The sequence below is a fragment of the Pagrus major genome, chromosome 1 (genome assembly GCF_040436345.1).
Source record: "Pagrus major chromosome 1, Pma_NU_1.0".
NCBI lineage: Eukaryota > Metazoa > Chordata > Actinopteri > Spariformes > Sparidae > Pagrus > Pagrus major.
In genome coordinates, this window is record NC_133215.1 from 14,943,719 (window position 1) to 14,964,509 (window position 20,791).

At 40.8% G+C, this 20,791-nt stretch overlaps 1 protein-coding gene across 2 annotated transcripts; it reads left to right on the plus strand.

Moving 5' to 3' along the window:
• The first annotated feature begins 4,641 nt into the window (after positions 1 to 4,641).
• Positions 4,642 to 14,770, plus strand: LOC141002547 (uncharacterized). Of its 2 annotated transcripts, none has more exons than XM_073473910.1 (6): positions 4,642 to 4,695; positions 10,401 to 10,445; positions 10,856 to 10,900; positions 11,666 to 11,810; positions 12,922 to 13,083; positions 13,218 to 14,770. In XM_073473910.1, the coding sequence occupies exons 1-6, from the start codon at positions 4,675 to 4,677 to the stop codon at positions 14,309 to 14,311; spliced, it is 1,512 nt and encodes a 503-aa protein (XP_073330011.1). In that variant the 5' UTR covers positions 4,642 to 4,674; the 3' UTR covers positions 14,312 to 14,770. The 2 variants fall into 2 exon arrangements, with proteins under 2 accessions (XP_073330011.1, XP_073330004.1); XM_073473903.1 differs by lacking the exon at positions 4,642 to 4,695 and adding an exon at positions 5,421 to 5,746.
• The last annotated feature ends 6,021 nt before the right edge of the window (positions 14,771 to 20,791 follow it).

The window sequence follows — 20,791 nt, forward strand, 5'->3', positions numbered from 1 at the left end:
CTTTTAGCAAGACAGATAGTGAGTCACATTGATACAACTGTCGTGTTTCTGTGGAAGCAAACACCGCACATTGATTGGGCACACATCAGCAAAAAAACACGGTTCCCACAGAATATCGCATGATGTCTGCTCACATGAGGACTCATCATAAAGTGGGAAAAGCAGAATGCTGTACGCAGCGCGGCCCGTCGTGTCTCCGTATTGACATTAAGCACCGGTATTGTGTTTTTCTGTGTTTGGTTTGCGTGTGGTTTGTGTAGGGCTGCACCTCATAATGTCAAATGTTTGCAGCCGGATTAGATGCGTGATCCTTCGATAAACATCAGAGGAATAGCTTTGTGTATGTGTCCCCTTTCTGTTTGACAGCTGTAGTATATTAGCACAGGGACAGCTGATTTACAATGCTGATGATAACACACTGCAGTCGTACTTCAAACAAAGAGGCCAGAGACACTGATCCAGTGACTCGGTCTGTCTTAACCAGTGACAGCTGGTGGAGGATCTTCTAGGGGGTACGTGAAGGCCTCAGGCTGGACGTCAGGTATCATCGGCAGGGACTTGATTGACGGGACGAGTGATGACGATGTGTCTAAGTACACGTCGTAGTTGACGAGGTTTAAAGCACTTTTTTTTATCTTTATCACGTTAAACATTTAAAGCGATGATCAACAGATAGGAGTAGGTTATAGAAACAGATACAGAGTACATAAACAAGAGTTAAATGCACAGCATGTGAGTTAGTTTACTGACATCGTGTTGGGCCTCTGTAAATAAATGAATTAGAGAGTATGGTCTGGACCTGCTAAATTTGGGAAGTGTCATGAGATGACCTGCTGTGAACTGGCGCTGTACAAATAAAGATTGATTGATTGACTGATAGTAAACAAAAGAGTGACTAGCTAGCTAATTTCCTTCCTGTTTCGTGTTTTTAGAGGGATGTAACACCATTGCAACACTTCTTTATCCCTTTACGACTGAATAGGTCGCTTGTCAACGACTACCAAAACGACACACGTGAAGGTTCTCAGAAAATGTTCCCATCATCATCACGTGGTGAACATACTGAAAAGGTCACAGTTTGGTTCGGTTCAATCACAAAAACTACTTGGATAGGTTTAGGAAAAGCTCACGGTTTGGGCTGAAATCAGTAAGTTTCATCCGTAACGTAAAAAAGATCACCTCGGTTAAGTATGTTACCAAAATTAAAGACCTCAACTTTTCCCTGCACAGACATCGTCGCTCTATGTCACCCAATTTCCTCTTCTGCTCCCCTCATAATTTGGGATAATGTAAGTACAAAACTCAGCAAGATATAGAGCAACGGTCAAGTCATTTTAGACATTTTGGAAGGGTGAAAATGTTACAAGTCATACCTGTACTGTCAGCGCTCCAAGACAAAGACTGCATCATCAGGACTGTGTGGGCGTGGTGTAGTCAGAGATGACAGTGGCATCTCCCTGGCGACATAACAACTAACCTAAACAAAACTCACATTCTGATGCGTCTTATGAAATCCCTCCCCGTTCACTGTATAGTACACTTAAACTACTTTATAATATGTGACAACATGTGAGAGCCTATTTATTATAAGCTGATTAGGAAAATTCCTTTTTATGGCCTTTAAGCAATTCGTTCAGGATGAAAAACAAGAACAGAAGATGTAGAATAAGATTTTGTTGACAATCAAAGTCTCAGTCGAGGCGTGTTGGACTTGAGTTTTTGTCTGGAGCTCTCTCGCTGGGCAGTAAATAAATAAACCTTTTGCTTTGCATGTTTTTAGAGTACCAAGTCAAATTCAGTGCAAATCAAGGGAAGGGGAAGAAGCAAACACAAAGAGAACAGAGCTCACGTCCCTGCAGATATTGAGGGTTTCTGACGAGCACGTATAATCAAAAGCACACACAGAATAAAAGACAAACATAAGTGGCTGTAATTTCATATGCAGATGTGCAAAAAAAAAAAAGCTCCGTGCTCCTCGTCGCCTTGGAAAAAAGGCTGGTAATAATGCAAAGTATATGGAATTTTTCTCTCTCCCCTTCAGGGACCCGTCGTGCACTGTGCTGTCATTTACAGTGGCATTTTTAAATGTCACATGTCCACGAGGCACAGGATGTGACTTGACAGTGTGGTAAGTGCAGGCAGATGCGTGTTGTTTTTGCAGCACCAGACCACTTTGCATTTCCCGGCATTAGCAAATTATTAAGCTTCGGTGGCTGATTTGTGGACTTTTTTGGGGCATTTAGAGAGAAAAGGGAAGTGTTAAGTTGCTTTTTTTCCTGATCAGCTTTCCAGACTGACATCATCGTCAAGATTTATGTGAATCATTTGATGGATGGGTTTTCAGCAACAACGTAGCCACAGGAAACATTCTTTGCTGTCTTGTCGGGGCTTTATTTTTTGACAGCTGTGTCAAAGTCTCCATGAACTCTTGAGTTCAGGTACAGGCTGCATCTAATCCCTCACAAAACAACACTGTGCATACTGATATAACTAAGTCATATTACTACAAATCATGCAACTTCATTCGCAGGTTACAGGACACAGCGACTTATATTTAGAGGGCCGTAATACGTCAAGCCCTTTTAACGACTGCTCTTAACACCGTCTGCTTTCTGGAGAGAGGAAGAAATACATCACCCCGTGCCAAGAAATGCTTTGGTGGTTGTGAGCATGCCTTTTGAACATCACGTGTCCCTGCTGGCTCAGGAGGATTCAGTGCCAAACAAACTTTGATCAAAGTCTCCCCTAAACTGTCACCTGAAACTGTTCCCCGAATAGTTTCTGTTTGAATCAAAAAGCAAACAAAACCAAACGTGTATTTGTGTTAGTGCAGCCCTTAAACACACACACACACCTCCTTCATGAAACATGCATTTTTTAAATGTATGTGTAGCTGCTGCTGAAGCTACTCCCCCTCTGTGCATCCAGAGAAGGGTGACGACTGTGGTGTGAGATAAGAGAAAGGCAGAGACGTGCTGCGAGGCCACATCTCCGCACGCCGAGTGCCAGCGTGCATTTTGCACAGCCTACATATTCCTTAATTACAAAGCAGGATTCATTACTGCACGGATCACATGTCTGACCTCAGCGTGGAAAGAAAATAAAAACATAAAAAGAGTTTCATTTTGAGTTTCCTCTAAATTACACTGCAGCATATGTGCTCTCTCAAGGATTCGTGTCACTTAAACTGAACTAAAACTAGAAATGTAACTTCTGTCGCCGATTGCGTTGACAGTATTTACTGAGCCGGTTGTTTGTTTGTGTCAGCGCGTGGGCGTGCACGTACATGTGTATGTGCTAAGACGGGTCAGAGGAAGTGTGTTTTGTCACATTGTGTCATTACGTGGGTGAGCAGACAAGTTGACCACATGTGTCGTCGGAAAATTACAGTACATCAGCTGATTGAATCAGCCCATTTCAATAACCGATCACTAGATTGTTGGTGAAAATCTACCAAACAGGTAGAAATTCCTGTTTTCCATGTGGCTCATCGACACGGTATGAAACATGTGATGGTTGCCAACCAATTAACACCAATTGCTAGTTAACCACAACACCTTTGAGCGGCTAACACACCCTGTTTATTTGTGTTTCCTCTAATCCAGGTGGTTTAATGGGTTTACACTCACATGCACAAACGAAACTGGTGAGCAAGACATGCAGGGAAAACAATAGGCGGGGCGGTGGAAATACTTTAGCTTCCTCGTTCCCCTTTTGTGTCAAGGGGTTCACACACACACGCACACACACACACACGCACACACACACAGAAAAACAGAGCAACACTAAGAGAGAATTGATTGATTAATAAATTAATGAGTACAGATGAATAATTCTACATAAACACAACTGTAACTCTGTGTCCAGGTCTTATTTTATACTATGGGTCACTCATCCTACCTCAGGGCCTGAGTGCAGCGGAAAACTGACTTAAAAAAGCAAAAGCATGTAGTCTGCTGCCCTCTTGTGACGACCACAGCAATCTGTTCTTGATGCATGTTGCTGGAACCGACCCTATCAAGACACATGACAGTCAACCATTTCCTGTAGATGCCATGAAAGACAAAGAAGATAAATAAATAAATAAATAAATAAATAAATAAATAAATAAAATAATCAGGCCTATTACATTGATTTTGTTTTACTTTCATTTTCAGTCCTGGTCAAGACAGCAAAATAAATGATGGAAAATCAAATATTATTCATGAACACATACAGGCTTGGCATGGATAAATATAGAGGCTATCAACTGGTCAGGAATTGTTTTTGTTTTTTTAAATGTTGACTGAGATATTTTAACTTACAATGACACGAAACATGAAAAAACAGTGGGCCTATGAGTCTAACCTATAACATTTTTGTGAAAGTAGCTGTATCAAAAGCTCTGTACAACATGTTGAGGCCTTCAACCAGGCGCCCCACCAACAACTGTGGTCCAGGATGGGCAGGGCCTCACCTCTGAGGTAAAGGATGATGGCAACACCTGAGCAAAGATCACAGGTGTGACTCTAGATGTGGCGATTTATAAGCTGGTTAGCATTAGCTAGCAAGACTTTCCTGCACGGAGCTGTTTGGCAAACTAATAGTTTGATGAAGCGTTTATAGAGCAGAAACTCAATTTAAATCATTCACCGCTCTGGTTGAAAGTCTGCCAACTAAGTCCCTCAGTGGTGGATGTATCATGCCTTCAGCCAGGTAAGCTAACGCTTATGTTTGAATGTTTTTTTTTGCGAACATCACTGAATTTATAGCTAACAGCTAGCATGATATACAAGCGCAGCATTTTCTATTTAATGTTACATTTTGAACTACTAGCTACATTTCTCTTTTATTTATACTACTTTTGGAAAGAAAGAAAGAAAATAAGATGAAATTTCTTCCAAGTAATGTTATCATCACCATGTAGCAGTCAGCTAGCGAATTAAACTGTCGAGTTCAGAAGTAGGTTAGCTAGCTGGCTAACGTAACACTTTTCTTAGCTAAGTTTTTTTAAGCTAACTTTGTACTTGAAGTATGAAAGAAATCCAAATCTGACTTGCTCACTCATTTCTTATGCACATTTTATTTGCATTTTGGTAATTAAGTATGAAGTTTTTTGTTTATTTCCTGTCTTTGTCTGGTTCTCACAAATCCCCACTTGGCAAAACTGACCGTGAAGGCCACACACACACTACCACACATCACGCTTGTGTGTTTTTACTACATTTAACACAACAGACACGTGTTGCGGTGCTTGGCCGTAGTTAATAAAGCGACAGTAGCGTGTATCGCAGCCCGGCGGAGGCTGCCTCTGTGCGGCTGTTGCTGGGAGCTCCGGCCAATCAAAGCCGCGGCGCTGCCGTACAAGTACTTCAGGGGGCTGGAGAAGCATGACATCATGCACGGCTCCAACCCTCTCTGCGAAAACAAAGAGTGAAACATCGTTATCTCACCACAGCAAAACAGCAGTCGACGACAGGACCGTCTGCACTGTGACATCCCCGTCTCCATCCGTTACCGAATACGCGCTGGTTGCCCCCCCGGTGTGTGCAGCGGAGTCTGGGGAGGGGCATCCGTCTGTCCGTCCGGGCAATGGCGGATGGGGAGGCCACCGTGTCTGCGGAGCGGGACAGCGGTGATGGGGGCTTAGCGGACTAACATCCCACTTTCCTGCGCTCATCTTTTTCTCTGTGTAGCTTGGTATTCAGCTGTCGCCATGGATCCAGAGAAAACGTTGACTTTCTGCCTCGGGCTGAAGGCAGAGGAGGTAAAAAAAAAAAAAAATGCGCTGCACAGCTTTGCTTTGACACAAACACCGCTGCCGACAGCTGCTTCTGCAGAGCAACACGCTTCTTCCCTCGGCCTGTTGTTGTTGTTGTTGTTGTTGTTGACAAACAGTGGCCTCAACTTGTTCTGTACCCATCTGTCTTGTCATGTCTTCGTCTTTGCATCTGTTGATGTATTTCTGGGGACAATGGGTGCATGCTTTTTTTTTTTCTTTTTTTTTCTTGCACCACTGCAGCAGATGTTTGGTGAGCAGTAAAGTCAGCCAGGTCTGGTTTGTGTTGCTGTAGTCCCAAGTTTTACAGTTGTGGGCCTTCAAGTGCACAACGAGAGTATTATGGGGATTTTCTAAGCTCACTGAAATTCACAAATTTACAAGATTGCTGCCTAAATGCAGTCAGCTTCCTCCGGGGCCGATAAAGGAAAGCTGTAAGTCAGTGTATTATCGACTTAAAGGAGTTGTGACTTGTTGATTTGTGCTGCTGAAGCTGACATTTGATTTCAAGTTGATTCCTTGAAACGTGTGTGATAATGCAGCACGGAGCATTAAAGCAGGTTTTACTGCCAGACCATCACAGCCTAATCACATCTAATGTACAATTTCCAAACACCACACTGCTGATTCAGGACCCTGTGCGTGAAGATACTGTTTCCTGTCTCAAGTCTGTTATGGTCGTCTGAAAGTGTTTAGGCTTTTACAACTGTGTTTATAAGACCACAATGAAAATGGCGATGGCTTACATCTGGAAACTTTGAAAGTGCTCAAGGAGGAGGCGTCTATGTTCAGCCTGTGACATGTAAAACAACATAGACCACAAAGCCTCTGGCACTGTGAAGTGAGAGTGTTGAGGGGAGAGAAAAGGTGCATTAGTGACATAATGAGCATAATAAAGCACAGCAGTGCCTAACAGGTTGTACTAGATTTACAGTCCAAGTCCAACACTTTGTTTTTATGACTTCATATAAGCTTCATATACGGCTTGATTTTTTTTTTTATAGGCTTCATTGTGTCCTATTTGTCTGTCTTGAATCTGGTCTGATGTTGAAATTGAATTTCTTAGACCTGCACGATGACAACAGTTTGCTCAACAGTCTCAGTCTCAGGAGTCTTAACTTCACACTAATCACATATAAAGCCATATTCCTGTCAGTTTTATAATTCACATCCTCTGTCATAACCTTGATTATGTCACACGATGGCACGCTTTCAGTGCATGTTGTCTAAGACCACAACTTCTGATTATCTTCACTATTGATTATTTTGCTGAAGTGACGTCTTCAAAATGCTTCTTTTGTCAAACGAACAGTCCAAAACCCAAAGATTGTTAATTTACTATCAAGTCCTCACATTTAACTGACTGCAACCAACTGAACACCCCTCGTCCCACCCTGCCCTAAGGGAAAAAATGAAAACAGCCCACTCTAGAGTCATTGCTCGTTCTTGGCTATTGTAGAAACATAACAATTCTTAATTTCAGGTGATTATACACAAAAGAAAACATAATTATGATTATTATATTCCATTTTTGCCAAGAGGTCTACCCTAAATCCTGCACACCGGACCTTTAAAGCTGCATTAATTGATATTGTCAAACGAACAGTCCAAAACCCAAAGATTGTTAATTTATCAATTAATTATCAAGTCCTCACATTTAAGAAGCTGGAACCAGCAAATATTTGACATTTTATCTTGAAATCGATTATCAAAATAGTTTTCTAATGTTGTCTCACTTTCTTTAGCCTCTCACAAAGACTCACATTCCTCAGTGATTTCATGTAGCGTGGGTATAGTGAAGGTATGTGGCGGTCCCCTGGATACGTTTGGGACCCCGGGGGTGGAAGTTATTTGTGGTTGGTCTGTGGTCTCTGGGGAAGTCTGGATGATCACTTCACACCGCTGTGCCTGTACTCGGTGCCGTGTGGTGGGTTTACCACAGGATCTCAGCTCCACATCAACACTTCCCCTCTTGACTCCGACTTTCAGAACAGTATTGAAGCCTAGTGAGGAACCACATGATCAGAAACAAGCATACAGTTAGTTTCTACAGTTCGCAGTAGCAGTGTAAAAGAAAAAGTTTAACCGATGTTTAAAATAACAATTTGGCTGATAGCCTTTGTTGAGGGTGTGCCAGGGAAACCAAGAAATCATAAGCTACATAGCCTTACAAACTGACGGCAGTGACGTCATGAGCCGGCACCACATGAATGTACCGGGTGCAAAATTGATGTGTCACAACAGATAAACGTCGCCCGCTGCCGCTGGTCGATGTTTATCCGTCACCTTATTCGCCGATAAGCTGATTGCAGTCGACAAAGTGAATATCAGCTGATTTAATCTGCATCTTGATCTTGAATCTTGAAGCTAAAAGTTGATCGTCAGAACTTAACTTAGTCTTTGATCAGATGGTTTCTCATTTAATATCCTCATCGTGCCACTCTGTGACTGTTAATTAAGGTTCATGTCTGGCCGTCAAGATTTGAGCATGTGGGCTTCTTTTGTTACATAAATTAAATGTTTTGCAGAAAAATTAAGTTTATTTGGTAGCGCTACCAAACCTTGAGTATTGTATCAGCAGCGGCATTGAAAAATGTACCCGGCTGAGAGAGCACTACCTGTGAAGATCATGTCCACACAGATCAGCTTTAAGCAGAAAGGAGGAAGCAGGCAGTATGTCCTTGGTTAGACATTGCTCTTCCACCATAGTGTCATGTAATGTTTTGACTGATTGATTGGTTGTTTGTTTTTATTTCTGCGTTATCAGACGAAAATCTGAAGGATAACATGTCAAGTAAAAACACTTATTTCCGACATGTTTCAAAGATATTAAAAGACACAAAGAAACAACGACACAATCCTGAAATTAAAATACACATGACCACAATTTAACCTCATCATCCCTGTCCTAAAGTCCTGCATTGACATTATTACTCGCATAAAAGTATGAAATTGTTAAAAACCCCTAAACCCTGCCGGATCCTACGATTGCTCCATCATTACGGCTGCAGGTTGTGTGGACAAGGCCCTAACCTTTCCAGAAATATTAAATTCACCAGGTTGAATTTGTGGGAAAATGCTTAAAATGATGCAAGACATCTTGAAATGTTTCCATTAAATGTAACGTATCATCATGTAGCTGCGCTCACGTGTTGGGACGGACCAAAAGTGTCATTAATATAATTTATTCTAACTGTGAAGCTACAATCTGTTAAAAAATTAAAATCAATACCCATATCAACAGACAATGTTACTGAAAATGTAATTGTTTCATAAAAAACTCCTGACCTACTTCTATAAGACCCTCTCTTATTTACAAACTGTGAATGTGGATGCATCAGCTGTTGAATAAGTGTATATATAGTTTATTATGTATTGTTGCATGTTGTACAGCCTCAGGTCAGTGTGTGGATTCGTCTGCTTGTTGAATTTTGGCTCATTTTTTCATTTTGTCCTGTGTAAACAGACCGTCGTTGTAATTCTGGACCTGCTAATAGCTGTGTGTGCATTGGCTTGTATGCATGTACGCACACACACACTGCAGTTGTAGGGCCAACATTGTTCCCCATGCTGAGTACATAACCGGTAGCCAGTTGTTAACAAAAGAGGTCTCATTTACATTGCTGCAGGCCTGGAGCACAACAAGCCAGCGAGCCCTCGGTGTGTGTTCACATTGTTCGTGACAGTGGCCTCACATCCAGCAGCACACACGCTGGCATTTTTTCCCCTTTTTACTCACAGTGGGCCTGAGTGACATTTGCAGAGGTGTGAGTGACACGCAAAATTTTTGAATCTGCACAGTGACTGGGTAGCGAAAACGCACATATAGTGTTAATTTACTCTGCTGATGATATTTGGACGCTAACGGTGCCGATGTGCTAGCATCCATCCTTTTATAGGTAGGTTAGCCTGTTCATAGGTTAAAGGTTTCATTGCCTGCTGATGTGTCAAAAATAATCCCATGCGGAAAATGAATGTTCTTTTAAAATGACTGGATGTTTCACGCTGTATGTATGTGAGCCTTGTCGATTAGCAGATCAACAGAAAACTAATCAGTTTTCAGGCTCACACATGTTAGAGATTTCTGTTTTTCTCCTTTCAAATCGTTGTAAAATGAACATCTTTGAGTGTTCAACTGTTGGGCAGACAAAACCAGCTATTTGAACACCTCGGACTTGGAGAATGCACGTCCAACAGTTAGTTGGTAGACGGAAAAAATAATCTGCAGACAACTCAGTAATGAAAACGATCCTTCGTTGCAACCTTTGACTACTGTAATTCAGTTTCAGAGGTGAGGTACCTTTTGCTTGAGAGAGGGAGAGAGCTCACGAGGTTTTAGGAGTGTGCCTGGGAATTGGTGCTTTCTGTCTGCTCATCTCGACCCACAGAGAAGAAATAGCTTTTGTTAAAAAGCCATTGACCTTCCTGTCTCCTTGAGGAGCCAGCATCTTCAGACTGGAAAATAGGCCTTTAGTGGCCTTTTCTCGTCATGCTTGATTGTAGCGGTGTGATTTGTTTCTCGTGAAGCGTGTGCCCTTGCCAGTTGCAACACGTAGTGCAGATCTTCTGTTTATTATTCACTGTATCATTTTTCTCTCTCCTGCTATATCTTTATTACTGTATGTCTCTTGTCTTTGACCAGATGACCATGTCCCTGCGGGTGCTGGATGGGACTGAAGCTGCTACGGTAAGGAGAGCTCGACCTTCACAACCACAGCTAAACATTTCATACCACTGGATAATATAAAGCATTGTCCACATGAGAAGAAAAAGCCTCAGAGCGTAACCACGGTGGTTGCCATGGCAATGCATAATTATTTGTTAGCACTTCTCAGTCTCATGTGTGGTAACTATGTACATAACAGATTTAGAAACCTCTTCTTCTTGCTGCATGATTGTTGTAGTTTACGGTTGTGCTGAAGTGTCCTGAGCTCATCTCGCCTCATCTCTTCTCCCCAAAGCATTGAAATGTGTCAAACATTTAATATTTAATGTCGGCGTTTAATTCTTCACTTGCTTCTCGCCCTCACACCGACTTGCTAATGATTAAGATGTCACTGTAAAAATTCTCAGAGGTCCTTTCATTTCTCATTTCAGGTGGCGGTTCCTCAGAAGGAAGCTGACATGCGCACAGTTAATATGGTGTGAGATTTTCTACATTTAAATTCAACCTGTGGCTGCCCACAAACATACCGTCATCTAACAAGATAATCTTAAAGGTCCCGTGTGTAGGATTTAGCAGACTGCAACCAACTGAACACCCCTCGTCTCACCCTCCCCATCAGGGAAAAAATGAAAACGGCCCACTCTAGAGTCATTGCTCGTTCTTGGCTATTGTAGAAACATGACAATTCTTAATTTCAGGTGATTATACACGAAAGAAAACATAATTATGAATATTATATTCCATTTTTGCCAAGAGGTCTACCCTAAATCCTGTACACCGGACCTTTAAAGCTGCATTAATTGATATTTTTATGTTAAAGATGGATGAAATATGTCATGTGTAATATAGAATTATCACCCGCTATGAAGCATATTAGCATTTTCCAGCTCACAGTTTTGGTTTTACGGCCCACAACCGAGGATTTAGCAGCCAGATATTTAAACGGAGCGAAAATACAATACGAGAAACAGGACTCTATGATACTCCAACGACAATATGTGATATGTGCTGTGAATACAGATATTGTGCTATATATAAGTTCAGTCAGATGATAACAGGTGGTCGTGTGTCCTCTTCTGCTTTATCCTGATTAAAACCTCTAAATAAAAAAAAAAATAAGGATCTTAAGTCAAGAGTATTTTGTCAAGATTCTTTTGCGAGGGTCAAGAGCAACTTTAACACTCATACTGAGTCTGCTGTTTTCACTGTGGTGATATGTGATGCTGTGTTTCATCCACTAGGTGGTGAAGCATCAGGGGGGTTCTGGTAGCCGGCCTGTTGTCAGCCCCAAGTACTGTCCTGGGGTGAACAATCCAGGTTACCTGTGTGAAACTGGGCACTGCTGTGGAGAGACAGGCTGCTGTACCTACTACTATGAACTCTGGTGTGAGTCAACTGACTGACTTTTCTCCACTGTAGCGTAGACAGGCTCCTGAGGCTCAGGCTGTAATTTGTGACATTTATCGTGCAGTGCTGCCAGGGCTTTATATGCACTTTAACACACTGTGCAGCTAATTGTTGTGTTTTTATGTAACCAACCTGTTGTATTTTAGATATTTATTGGTCCGTTGCACTGCCATGGGCTGGAAGGAACAATATTCTGTTTTTTATGTATGCAAGTACACAAAGAAATGACAGTAAGTTGAAGCTTGAAGCTTGAGGACACTTTGAGTCCAGACAGAAAAATGAGATTTTACTTAAATTGCTCTTCCATATTAAGAAGAGCTTATAACAGTATTTTGGTTCTCCTTGTGATTTGATTTCTGTTGACGTGACTAGTTATATATGAAACATAATATGCAGACAAGCAGAGGAGGAAATTCAGAGAGGGACGATGTCAAAATCATTTCATGTCTCGTTTTCAAACTAATTCAGAGATTCGCTCTTCTTCGTCAGACAGACGGTGATAAAACATAATATTTAGGTATAGTTGATGAATAAGCTCGTTTGGTGCTTTACCTTCATTGTTGTCATTATGCCATTTGTTGAATTTTAACTCTAAACAAAAAAACAAAACACTGTACTGCCATGGTGAAGTATTTCAAATAAACACTAGGAGGCACCAAACAACTGTTTTAAGCTACATGTTGTAACGCTCTCTAATTGAATCTGATTGTTAGATCTTACAAATCACTTTGAAACTGTATGTTTTTCTTTGTCAGATCAGAGGATCATATAAAAAAATACATTTACAGATTAAAGGTTAAGTACATGGTTAAGTTTGACATTAAAGGATTTTTTTTGCCACTCCTCCAACTGTTAGCTACCAGACCTCAACCATACATACATACATATGGTAAAAAAAAGAAGCAGCAGCAAATATGAACTGAAATGAATTACTTGTCTCTAATATGTAGTCGCCACCAAAGCCAGGAAACAAATCTAAAAGTCTGAGTAGATCTGAGATGTAATTCAGATACCAGGTCGACAGTTTAACGTTCGTTTTCATGATGATGAATGCTCGGTTCATGTTGGATTCATTTCCTGTTTCGTGCAGGGTTCTGGCTGCTGTGGACGGTGCTGATCCTCTTTAGCTGTTTCTGTGCTTATCGCCACCGCCGGGCCAAGTTGAGGATCCAACAGCAGCAGAGACAGAGGGAGATCAATCTGATCGCCTATAATGGAGCCTGCAACTACCCTTCCTCAATGCTGGACCTCAGTACGTCTATTTATATTATTTTATTCCACATATTTATTTAAGAAATATGTGTTTTTAATTTTGGGGTGAACTGTTCCTTTAACGAGCCAAGTAGCAGACCGCACATTTGATCTGATATATTTCTTCTGTCACAGGTTTTCTGGCTTCCTTCAAGCTGCCCTCCTATGAGGAGGTGGCAGCACAGCCCAGCACCCCTCCTCCGCCTTACAGCTCCGTCTTTGCCCTGCAGGGAGGTGCCATGGGAGGTCCTAGCTCCGCTTACCCCCATCACCACCACCACCGTCACCCCTGCCCTCCCTATCTGGGCCCCGGCCCAAGTGCCCTGACCTCCTCCCAGAGCTCTGATAACTACACCAGCTGCTCCTGCGAGTCATGCTCTCTCACCTCCCCCTGCAGCACCTCCTTCTCTGTCCAGGTGACAGACGAAACATATGACAGCAGCCACATCTCCACACCCAGTGAAGCAGGGGGCGACTATGTTGTCATGCCAAGAGGTGTGGCGCACTATACAGCAACACCTTCCCCGCCACCACCGACACAAGTTCCACCCGATGTTATACCTGCAGTCACTCCTGATGTCATACCCGTACAGAGACGGTCCTCAAGTGGCAGCGAAGGAGTCTCACCCTTAGCTCCACCACTCTCTCTTCCTTTACACTCTCGTCCCTCACACCCCTCTCGTCTCCCTCTTTCTCCTCTCATTCTGTTATCCTCCCTCCCTCCCGGTCAAATCCATCCTCTCGTCCTCTCAGACCCACTCGGAGCAGTGGCTGTCCAGAAAGAGCAAGGAGAAGAGGCCTCACTTTGTGGTCCGATCCGCAGACCAGCTCTGTCTCCCCCAAAACAAGCTCTCTTCTCCTCAAATGTGGCTGTTTTCATGCATTGCGACAACAAAGAGGAGCACAAAAAAGAAGAGGAGGAAGAGGAAGAAGATGACGAGGAGGACCATTTCCGGCATCGACGGCTAACGGGTGACTCGGGCATCGAGGTGTGTCGCTGCCACGTGAAGAGAGAGGAGCGTGAGGAAGAGGAACTGCAGAAGGGGCCTTTTGGTAAAGGAAGGAAAGAGGCTGTGAAGGAGGCAGAGAGGGCAGACATGCTGCACGACAGCGTGGACTGTTCCCTCCGAGCAAAGGGTGCCGTTCAGTCACCACTCCTGGACGACTCCTCATCCTCCAGCATCATCCAGAAGGCAGGCGAGGCCATCATCACTGTGGAGTCCTCGTAAGCTGACGGCCAGGGAGATGCAGTCACACAAGTGGAAATAGTGAGATGCTAATGCTTGATAGCATCCACATAGATCAAGACTAGTAGGTGAAAAGTTGAATCACTGAAGGATAGTCTTGTAGGTCTTAAAAACAAGAGGAATGCATCCTCTTGTTTTCTCTGTATTCTAACTCCAAAATAAGCTGACACCTGAAGGTCCTATTTTGTAGTTAATTTATTTGTGGTTCAGCAGAAGGCATATCTTTTTCTCTAAAGTGATGAAAATGCTAATGAGATTCTCTTTCTCTGACTCCATTTTTCCATATGCTAACCAGATCTGTTTTTCCCTACACCCCTCACCCGTTTGCTTCTGATCTCTCCTTTCTCTGTCTGCATGACGCAACATTGCTGAAATAGCATTTTAGCTCTTGAAATGAATTTTCTTATAGTCAGTGGTTCCCAACCTGGGGGAAAGGACCCGTCTGAGGTTTCACAAGTTAAATGCTTAACAAAAAAATCAGTTTTTTTATACAAAATTATACACTTATTTTCTGGTGTTTCTCTAATCTAATTATGGATTGTTTGACCTCTTTGGACATTCAAATGAAACAATCTGATCTGAGAAGTGGAAAGCAATCTTTGGGGGAACTGCTCACAAGGTGTTGACATATGCAATGTGCGATGGGGTCACATCAATATAGTCTTTCATTTTAAAGGGTCACACAGCAACAAGGTTGGGAACCACTGCCTGATTTAGCATATACAAGAATCAGAAATGACCATGACTGTTTATCATTAACTGACATCTTCTTGAATTGAAATATATATATATAGGTATATATTCTAGGAGTTTATGAAGTAAAATTACTGAACAATTCATTTTCAAAAGAGCAGCTCAAACAAACTGTGCGTGGATCACTCTATTTACTTTTTAACTTTTGAAAGGGATTACAACTCTATGGTTGGAGGTCACAGGACTAACCTGTGACCTTTGTTGTTGTGGGGTGAATTTTTGCTTTCACCAGCCTACTTCTCTCTGTTTATCAGAGGAAATAATGAGAAAAGGCAACTACTATAACTTGTTCAAGAAGTGTGTTTTATACATTGTGTCTTACGTTGCTCCCTAAAGAAAAGGGGGTGCAAACATTGATTAAAATGTGTAGGTGGCAAAGCTTTACAATGGTGTGATGATTATATGTTGTTGTATCAGATTGTTACATGATTATGCTGTTTAATTAACTGACTGTATGACTTTGGATTTAAGGTGTTTGAACACGCTCCTGGTTGGTTGTTGCCATTTTTGCAAGGCAATGTAAATCTGACTCCTCCACGGACAGACTGTTGAGTTTTTACGAGGCAGAAACTTTAAGCCTAATCTCATCACTGATAATGAATGTAAAAGGTTATGCATCGCAGCAACAAAATATATATACTTAAATTGTTTACGGAGAATTTTTATAGCATGACGCTTGACTGAAAACCTCTGGAAAAGTGTCCAAAACTGCATCAAGTGCAGGCTTTGAGAAGACACTTTGAAATGAAGTGCCCATTGTAATGTCTGTCTGAGTCAAGTAACGCTTGTGAAGTGTTCGGAGTGAGGGTTTAAAGTCAGGATAATGCAGTTTATTCTTGCTGTGGCTAAAGATGTGGTCACACGTGCTTTTCTCTAAATGTGTTGATCCTGTTTTCTGATGTGAAATAATTTGTCAGCTGATGTCCAGTTTGTTTTACAAAGAGAGAAGTCTCTGCCTCAGCCGGTTGATACCCTAGATTGATGCTCTGTACTTCCTGGTTTTAGCCGTGGCAATAGCACACATGTACTCTCTTGTATTTGATTCACAGTACAAAATGTACTGAAGCTTAGAACAGGATTTAGAAAGAAAGAACGTCTCGCATCACATTTATGTACATGTGTCTCTGTAGTTCATTGACTAGAGGCCACTTTGTTGTGTCCTTGACTCAGCAAAGAGCCAACTTAATTGTCTAATGCCTGAAGGCAAAGCTTTCAACTCATTTAGAGTTGTGTGGACAGAAAACGCTTTCTCGGTTCAGCTCCATAACGCCTTTATTAGTCATATAACCGCAATACCAAAAAGGTTGGGACGCCGTGTAAAACATACATTAAAGCAGAATGCAATAATTTGCAAACAAACTTTATTTTGTGACAAACGGATTTAAGACATTTTCCTGAGCCCATTTAGTAATATTCTTTGTACAATCATGTGAACTCAGAGAGGCAGGCAAGTTGAAAACAAAAAGTGAGCTTTAATAGCTGATGTCTAATGAAATCCAATGTCGCAAAGCAAAAATCCAAAAAGCAAGTAATAAAAGACAGGAAAGTCCAAGGAGAAAAACTAAAGAGAAATACAAAGGACAAACCAGAAAATCACAAGGAACAATCAAGAACACAGGGAACACATGAGGAACAGGCACAGGAGACGCGTGGATGGAAACAGACAAATCGACAAAGAGTGAGGAAACAACAATACAAACTAAACTAACAAGAGGGCTGTGAACTGGGCAGTAAAACACTGGGAACACTGTGAGCAGGAAGTAGAAAATGACAACAAGACACAAGAGGATATAACTACAAAATAAAGCAGGAAATAACTAACCAAAAACAGAAACCATGACAGAGTGTATGTCAAAAAGGATCAGCAAGTTAGCACATTCTGTTTTATTTATGTTTCCCACAGCGCCCTAACATTTTTTGAATCGCTCTTTTGCATTGACCGACAGCGTGTCTCAGAGGTGACTAATGCTCTGACTCTCTATCCTCTGAACATATCAACATGAAAACCTTTCGGCTCCTGTACATTTTTTGGCTTAAGAATGGACAGTTGTTATTTTCTCATTGGGTCTCGCTAATGTGTGTTTCTCAAAGTAAATGGTGCCTAGATGAGAATAGACTTTCTGTTAGGCATTTCTATAGTTTACTGCTGCTATGTGAGTGTGTGTGTGCGTGTGTTTTCTGTAAATTGTGTATAGTCGTACATGAAATGGGCAAACATTTTCTAGCAGTGCTTAGCAGTCTCTTTATAAAATATACGCAGTATGTAGTACATGTGAGACCTGCAAAAATAGTATTTAGCAATAGTATTCACACTTTTTTCCTTACTCTAGTTAATGCTGGTTGATAGGAAATTAGCTGTTGTGAAAAAGACATTTACCTCTTTATAACTGATCCGTGAGCTGTGCTGGGCAGAGGCCTGTGATTGTACATAACACTGCATTTTGAATGCCTTTGGCTTAAGGTTTCTCCCAAGTGCAAACTCGGATTATCTGGTTTTACTTTAGCCTCATTTTGTGCCTCTCATGTGTTAAACATTACATTCAGGTCACAGAGTTAAGCATTCGTGTTTCTGTAAAAAAAAAAAAAAGTGACACCACTTACCGCTGTCCTGTAGGTATTTCCAGGTTCCTTAAAGACTTTTCTGGATAAAACAAAACATCCTTCTGCTGATGTAAAAGGTTTTTAAGCTATTTCCACTCAAAGATGCGAGCTGGAAATAACGTCTCCTGTCCTTCCTCCATGTGTATGATGTGAACCAAACTGTAAAAGCATCATTATTTGTTAGATTTTCTATATTGGTGTTTCTCTCCAACTGTTTATATTTTCATACAGAAAATTGAATTATTTGACCCTGAATCATATGTCACGTCTTGTTTATGCACATTTGAAAATAACATCTGAGCAGTGAGTCGTGTTATATGGGGGAAGTCGGAAGCGAGTCCCATTTTCTTTCATATTGTAGACACTATGAAGATATGTGAGTGTCAGTGATACATAAAATGGCTCGACAAATCCATGAAAATATTATGAAGTTATGCAGTTGATTAAAAATGGATGGCTGTGTCAAGTTTGTCTCAAAAGACGGAAAAAGAGGACAAGATTGATTATTTTATCATTATTTATTCTGATTTCTCCAGTACATGTTTTGTCAGTATTTGATTTTTATTTATTATTTTTTTGTAGACATGAATGCTTAAAAAACTAAAAATAGCTCCGATTGGTCGCTGCATTTTTAGACTTTCATTTGAAAATGTATAAGCAGCATTCTGAATGTGATCTTTATGAATTTGTAGCATCTTTTAGGATGTATTTATGATATATCATGATGAAATGTGATACTAAACATTGGAAAACATGCACAGGAAATAAAGTCTAGACTTAAAAAGAGGGAAAGAGATAAAGGAAGATCTTTTCTTCATGCAGTGGACTGAATATTTGTTTATCCAGATGTTTTAAACAGTCCTCGAGGATTCTGACAGTGTAATTAAATCACCTTTTTCAAAGACAGTAATACACAAGAGGCACAGACGGAGGCTAGTTTTATTCCAACTCTGATTTCACATCCAAGCCAAACTGATCTTAGTTCAGTGTATATAGAACCAGTTTGATTTTCTTTTGCCTTGTCAGCAGCTAGTATGTACAGACAAAATGCCCAAACTCTACCCTCAATGCCACTGAAGGCCAAGGCCTGATATAAGACTGTTACCTCGCTGAGTTTTGACTGCAAAGGACTGTTTACTTCTCCTTATCAAGATAGTATTTACTCTATATTTGTACTGACTTTATTTTGTAATGCCAAGAATTGAAGAATTGAGAAAAAAAAAAGAAACTCACAGAGCCCACATTGGTATAGCTGAACTCGTTTGCCAGGAAAAAACAAAACTCTAGACTGTTTGACTCCGGGGAAACAAAAGCGTTCACCTTTTCCTCCTTGCAGCTACGAGGCAGCAGGATTTATAAAAGTATCTATATGTGATTGTATGTGGAGTAGTTCAGATTAATATTACTACAAACTGTGGTGTTCTTTGAGGGTATCCTTGTGCAATTCTACCTGCAGCTCTTCAGTGTGTCGTACGCATGTGTGAGAGAGTTATCGTCAGCCGTGTTGTTGTGGTGTTAAATCATTGCCGCTTATTATTATGAGGCCAAAGTTGACTGTTGTTGGTATTTGTTAACATGATATTTGTCGATATAAATATCCAAACATTTTTATGTCATCACGAAGTTGATTTTCTATCTTGGTGTATAGCATAGAGATTTCTGATGTAAAATCCAAACAATGAGATGCTCTCACCTTTTTAAGCGTTTGTTTGGTTGCACATATCCAGGTGCTTTTCTCCAGAAGGTGAGGTTGTATTTAGGTTTCTTCCATTTGAGGTTTTTTCATTGAGATTCTACCACGTTGGACATCAACGCTACTTTATTCGACAAAAAACTGTGGATTTTGTGTCAAAATAAATGCTAACAAGTGCTACCAAATACATTTCTGTGCTTTTGTAAACTTTTTATACATATCTATAGGTGTAGCGTCCACAGGTACCAGCGATGTTCTGCTTTGCAACACAGCACTCACATTTGATTTAAGCAGGGAATGAGCTAAAAAAAAACACCCACTCATGAGTAGCTGTCACTGTGACTCAGGATGAATCATCGAGCACCACTCACCGCTCTGAAAGCTTCATCTTTTCAGGAGTAGACCACAGGAAAATGAGATTGAGTTGTGTGACTGCGTCTAGCTGACAGCACTGTGTATCAGTGGACAATCACAACATGCAGCATGAGAAGATTAACAGTCTTTTGTTTCCTTACATGCTTATTATATACCAACCGCTACAATATGCCTTGACAAGACCAGTCTGTTTGAATCAGTTCCTATCTCACTAGAACTATTACTTATTGTTATGATGTGGAGCTGAGATGTGCGTCCTCGAGTTTGTCTGGTTAAGAAGACAGATTCAAGTTTCAGAAAAGAAACAAAGCCTCCAATTAAAGAAACCTTTTTGATGATTTCCCCCCCAGAGAAGAGTCGTTAAATAACCGTGTGAGGTACAAATATGACAAACAGCTTTTAAAATAAGTAGAAGAAAAATGTAAAATGAATGACCCATGTAGTTTTGAGGAAGAAATTCTAATTTTGAATACAAACTAAATCAACAAACTTTCTTTGTTTTCATGACTGAATAAACAAACTGACCTTTAAGGGCAACACACTTTCATGTGGCGGACCCTGCCACCTTTCTAGCTTCAGACAGTGTTCTGGGAACCGTATTTTCCTCTGAGAACAGCTTTTTTATTCAATTATGGAATAAATAAAATATTTCTGAGTTTGTATTATCACGACATTAATATTGTAAATGTTAAAATTCTGACTTTGAATTTCTCCTCCAGAACTACATAGTGTTCCTTTAAATGAACATTTACACAATAATCATTTAAATCGAGCCCGAACACAGAATTTCACATATGATTGTTTGGAGCACCTACTGAGGTTTTTTGAAATGTAATGAATTGTATTTTTTTACGAGGCATTCAAAGATGAAAACATTAAGAAATAAAGTGGAAAATTTCATTGGAAAGTAAATAAATTAGGGGACATTGTACACAATTAAATAATATACAGAAGCAAATTAACAAAAATATCAATTTATGCCACATTTTGTAGATTAATTACTGCCCAAATTTATTTTCAACATTATTTTTGGTGCGTTC

Excerpts from the sequence above, each read along its gene's own strand:
- LOC141002547 (XM_073473903.1), top strand. The coding sequence starts at position 5,696 with ATGGATCCAGAGAAAACGTTGACTTTCTGCCTCGGGCTGAAGGCAGAG. Across the intron at positions 10,901-11,665 it reads ACATGCGCACAGTTAATATG|GTGGTGAAGCATCAGGGGGG; the intron begins GTGTGAGATTTT and ends TTCATCCACTAG. Across the intron at positions 13,084-13,217 it reads TTCCTCAATGCTGGACCTCA|GTTTTCTGGCTTCCTTCAAG; the intron begins GTACGTCTATTT and ends CTTCTGTCACAG.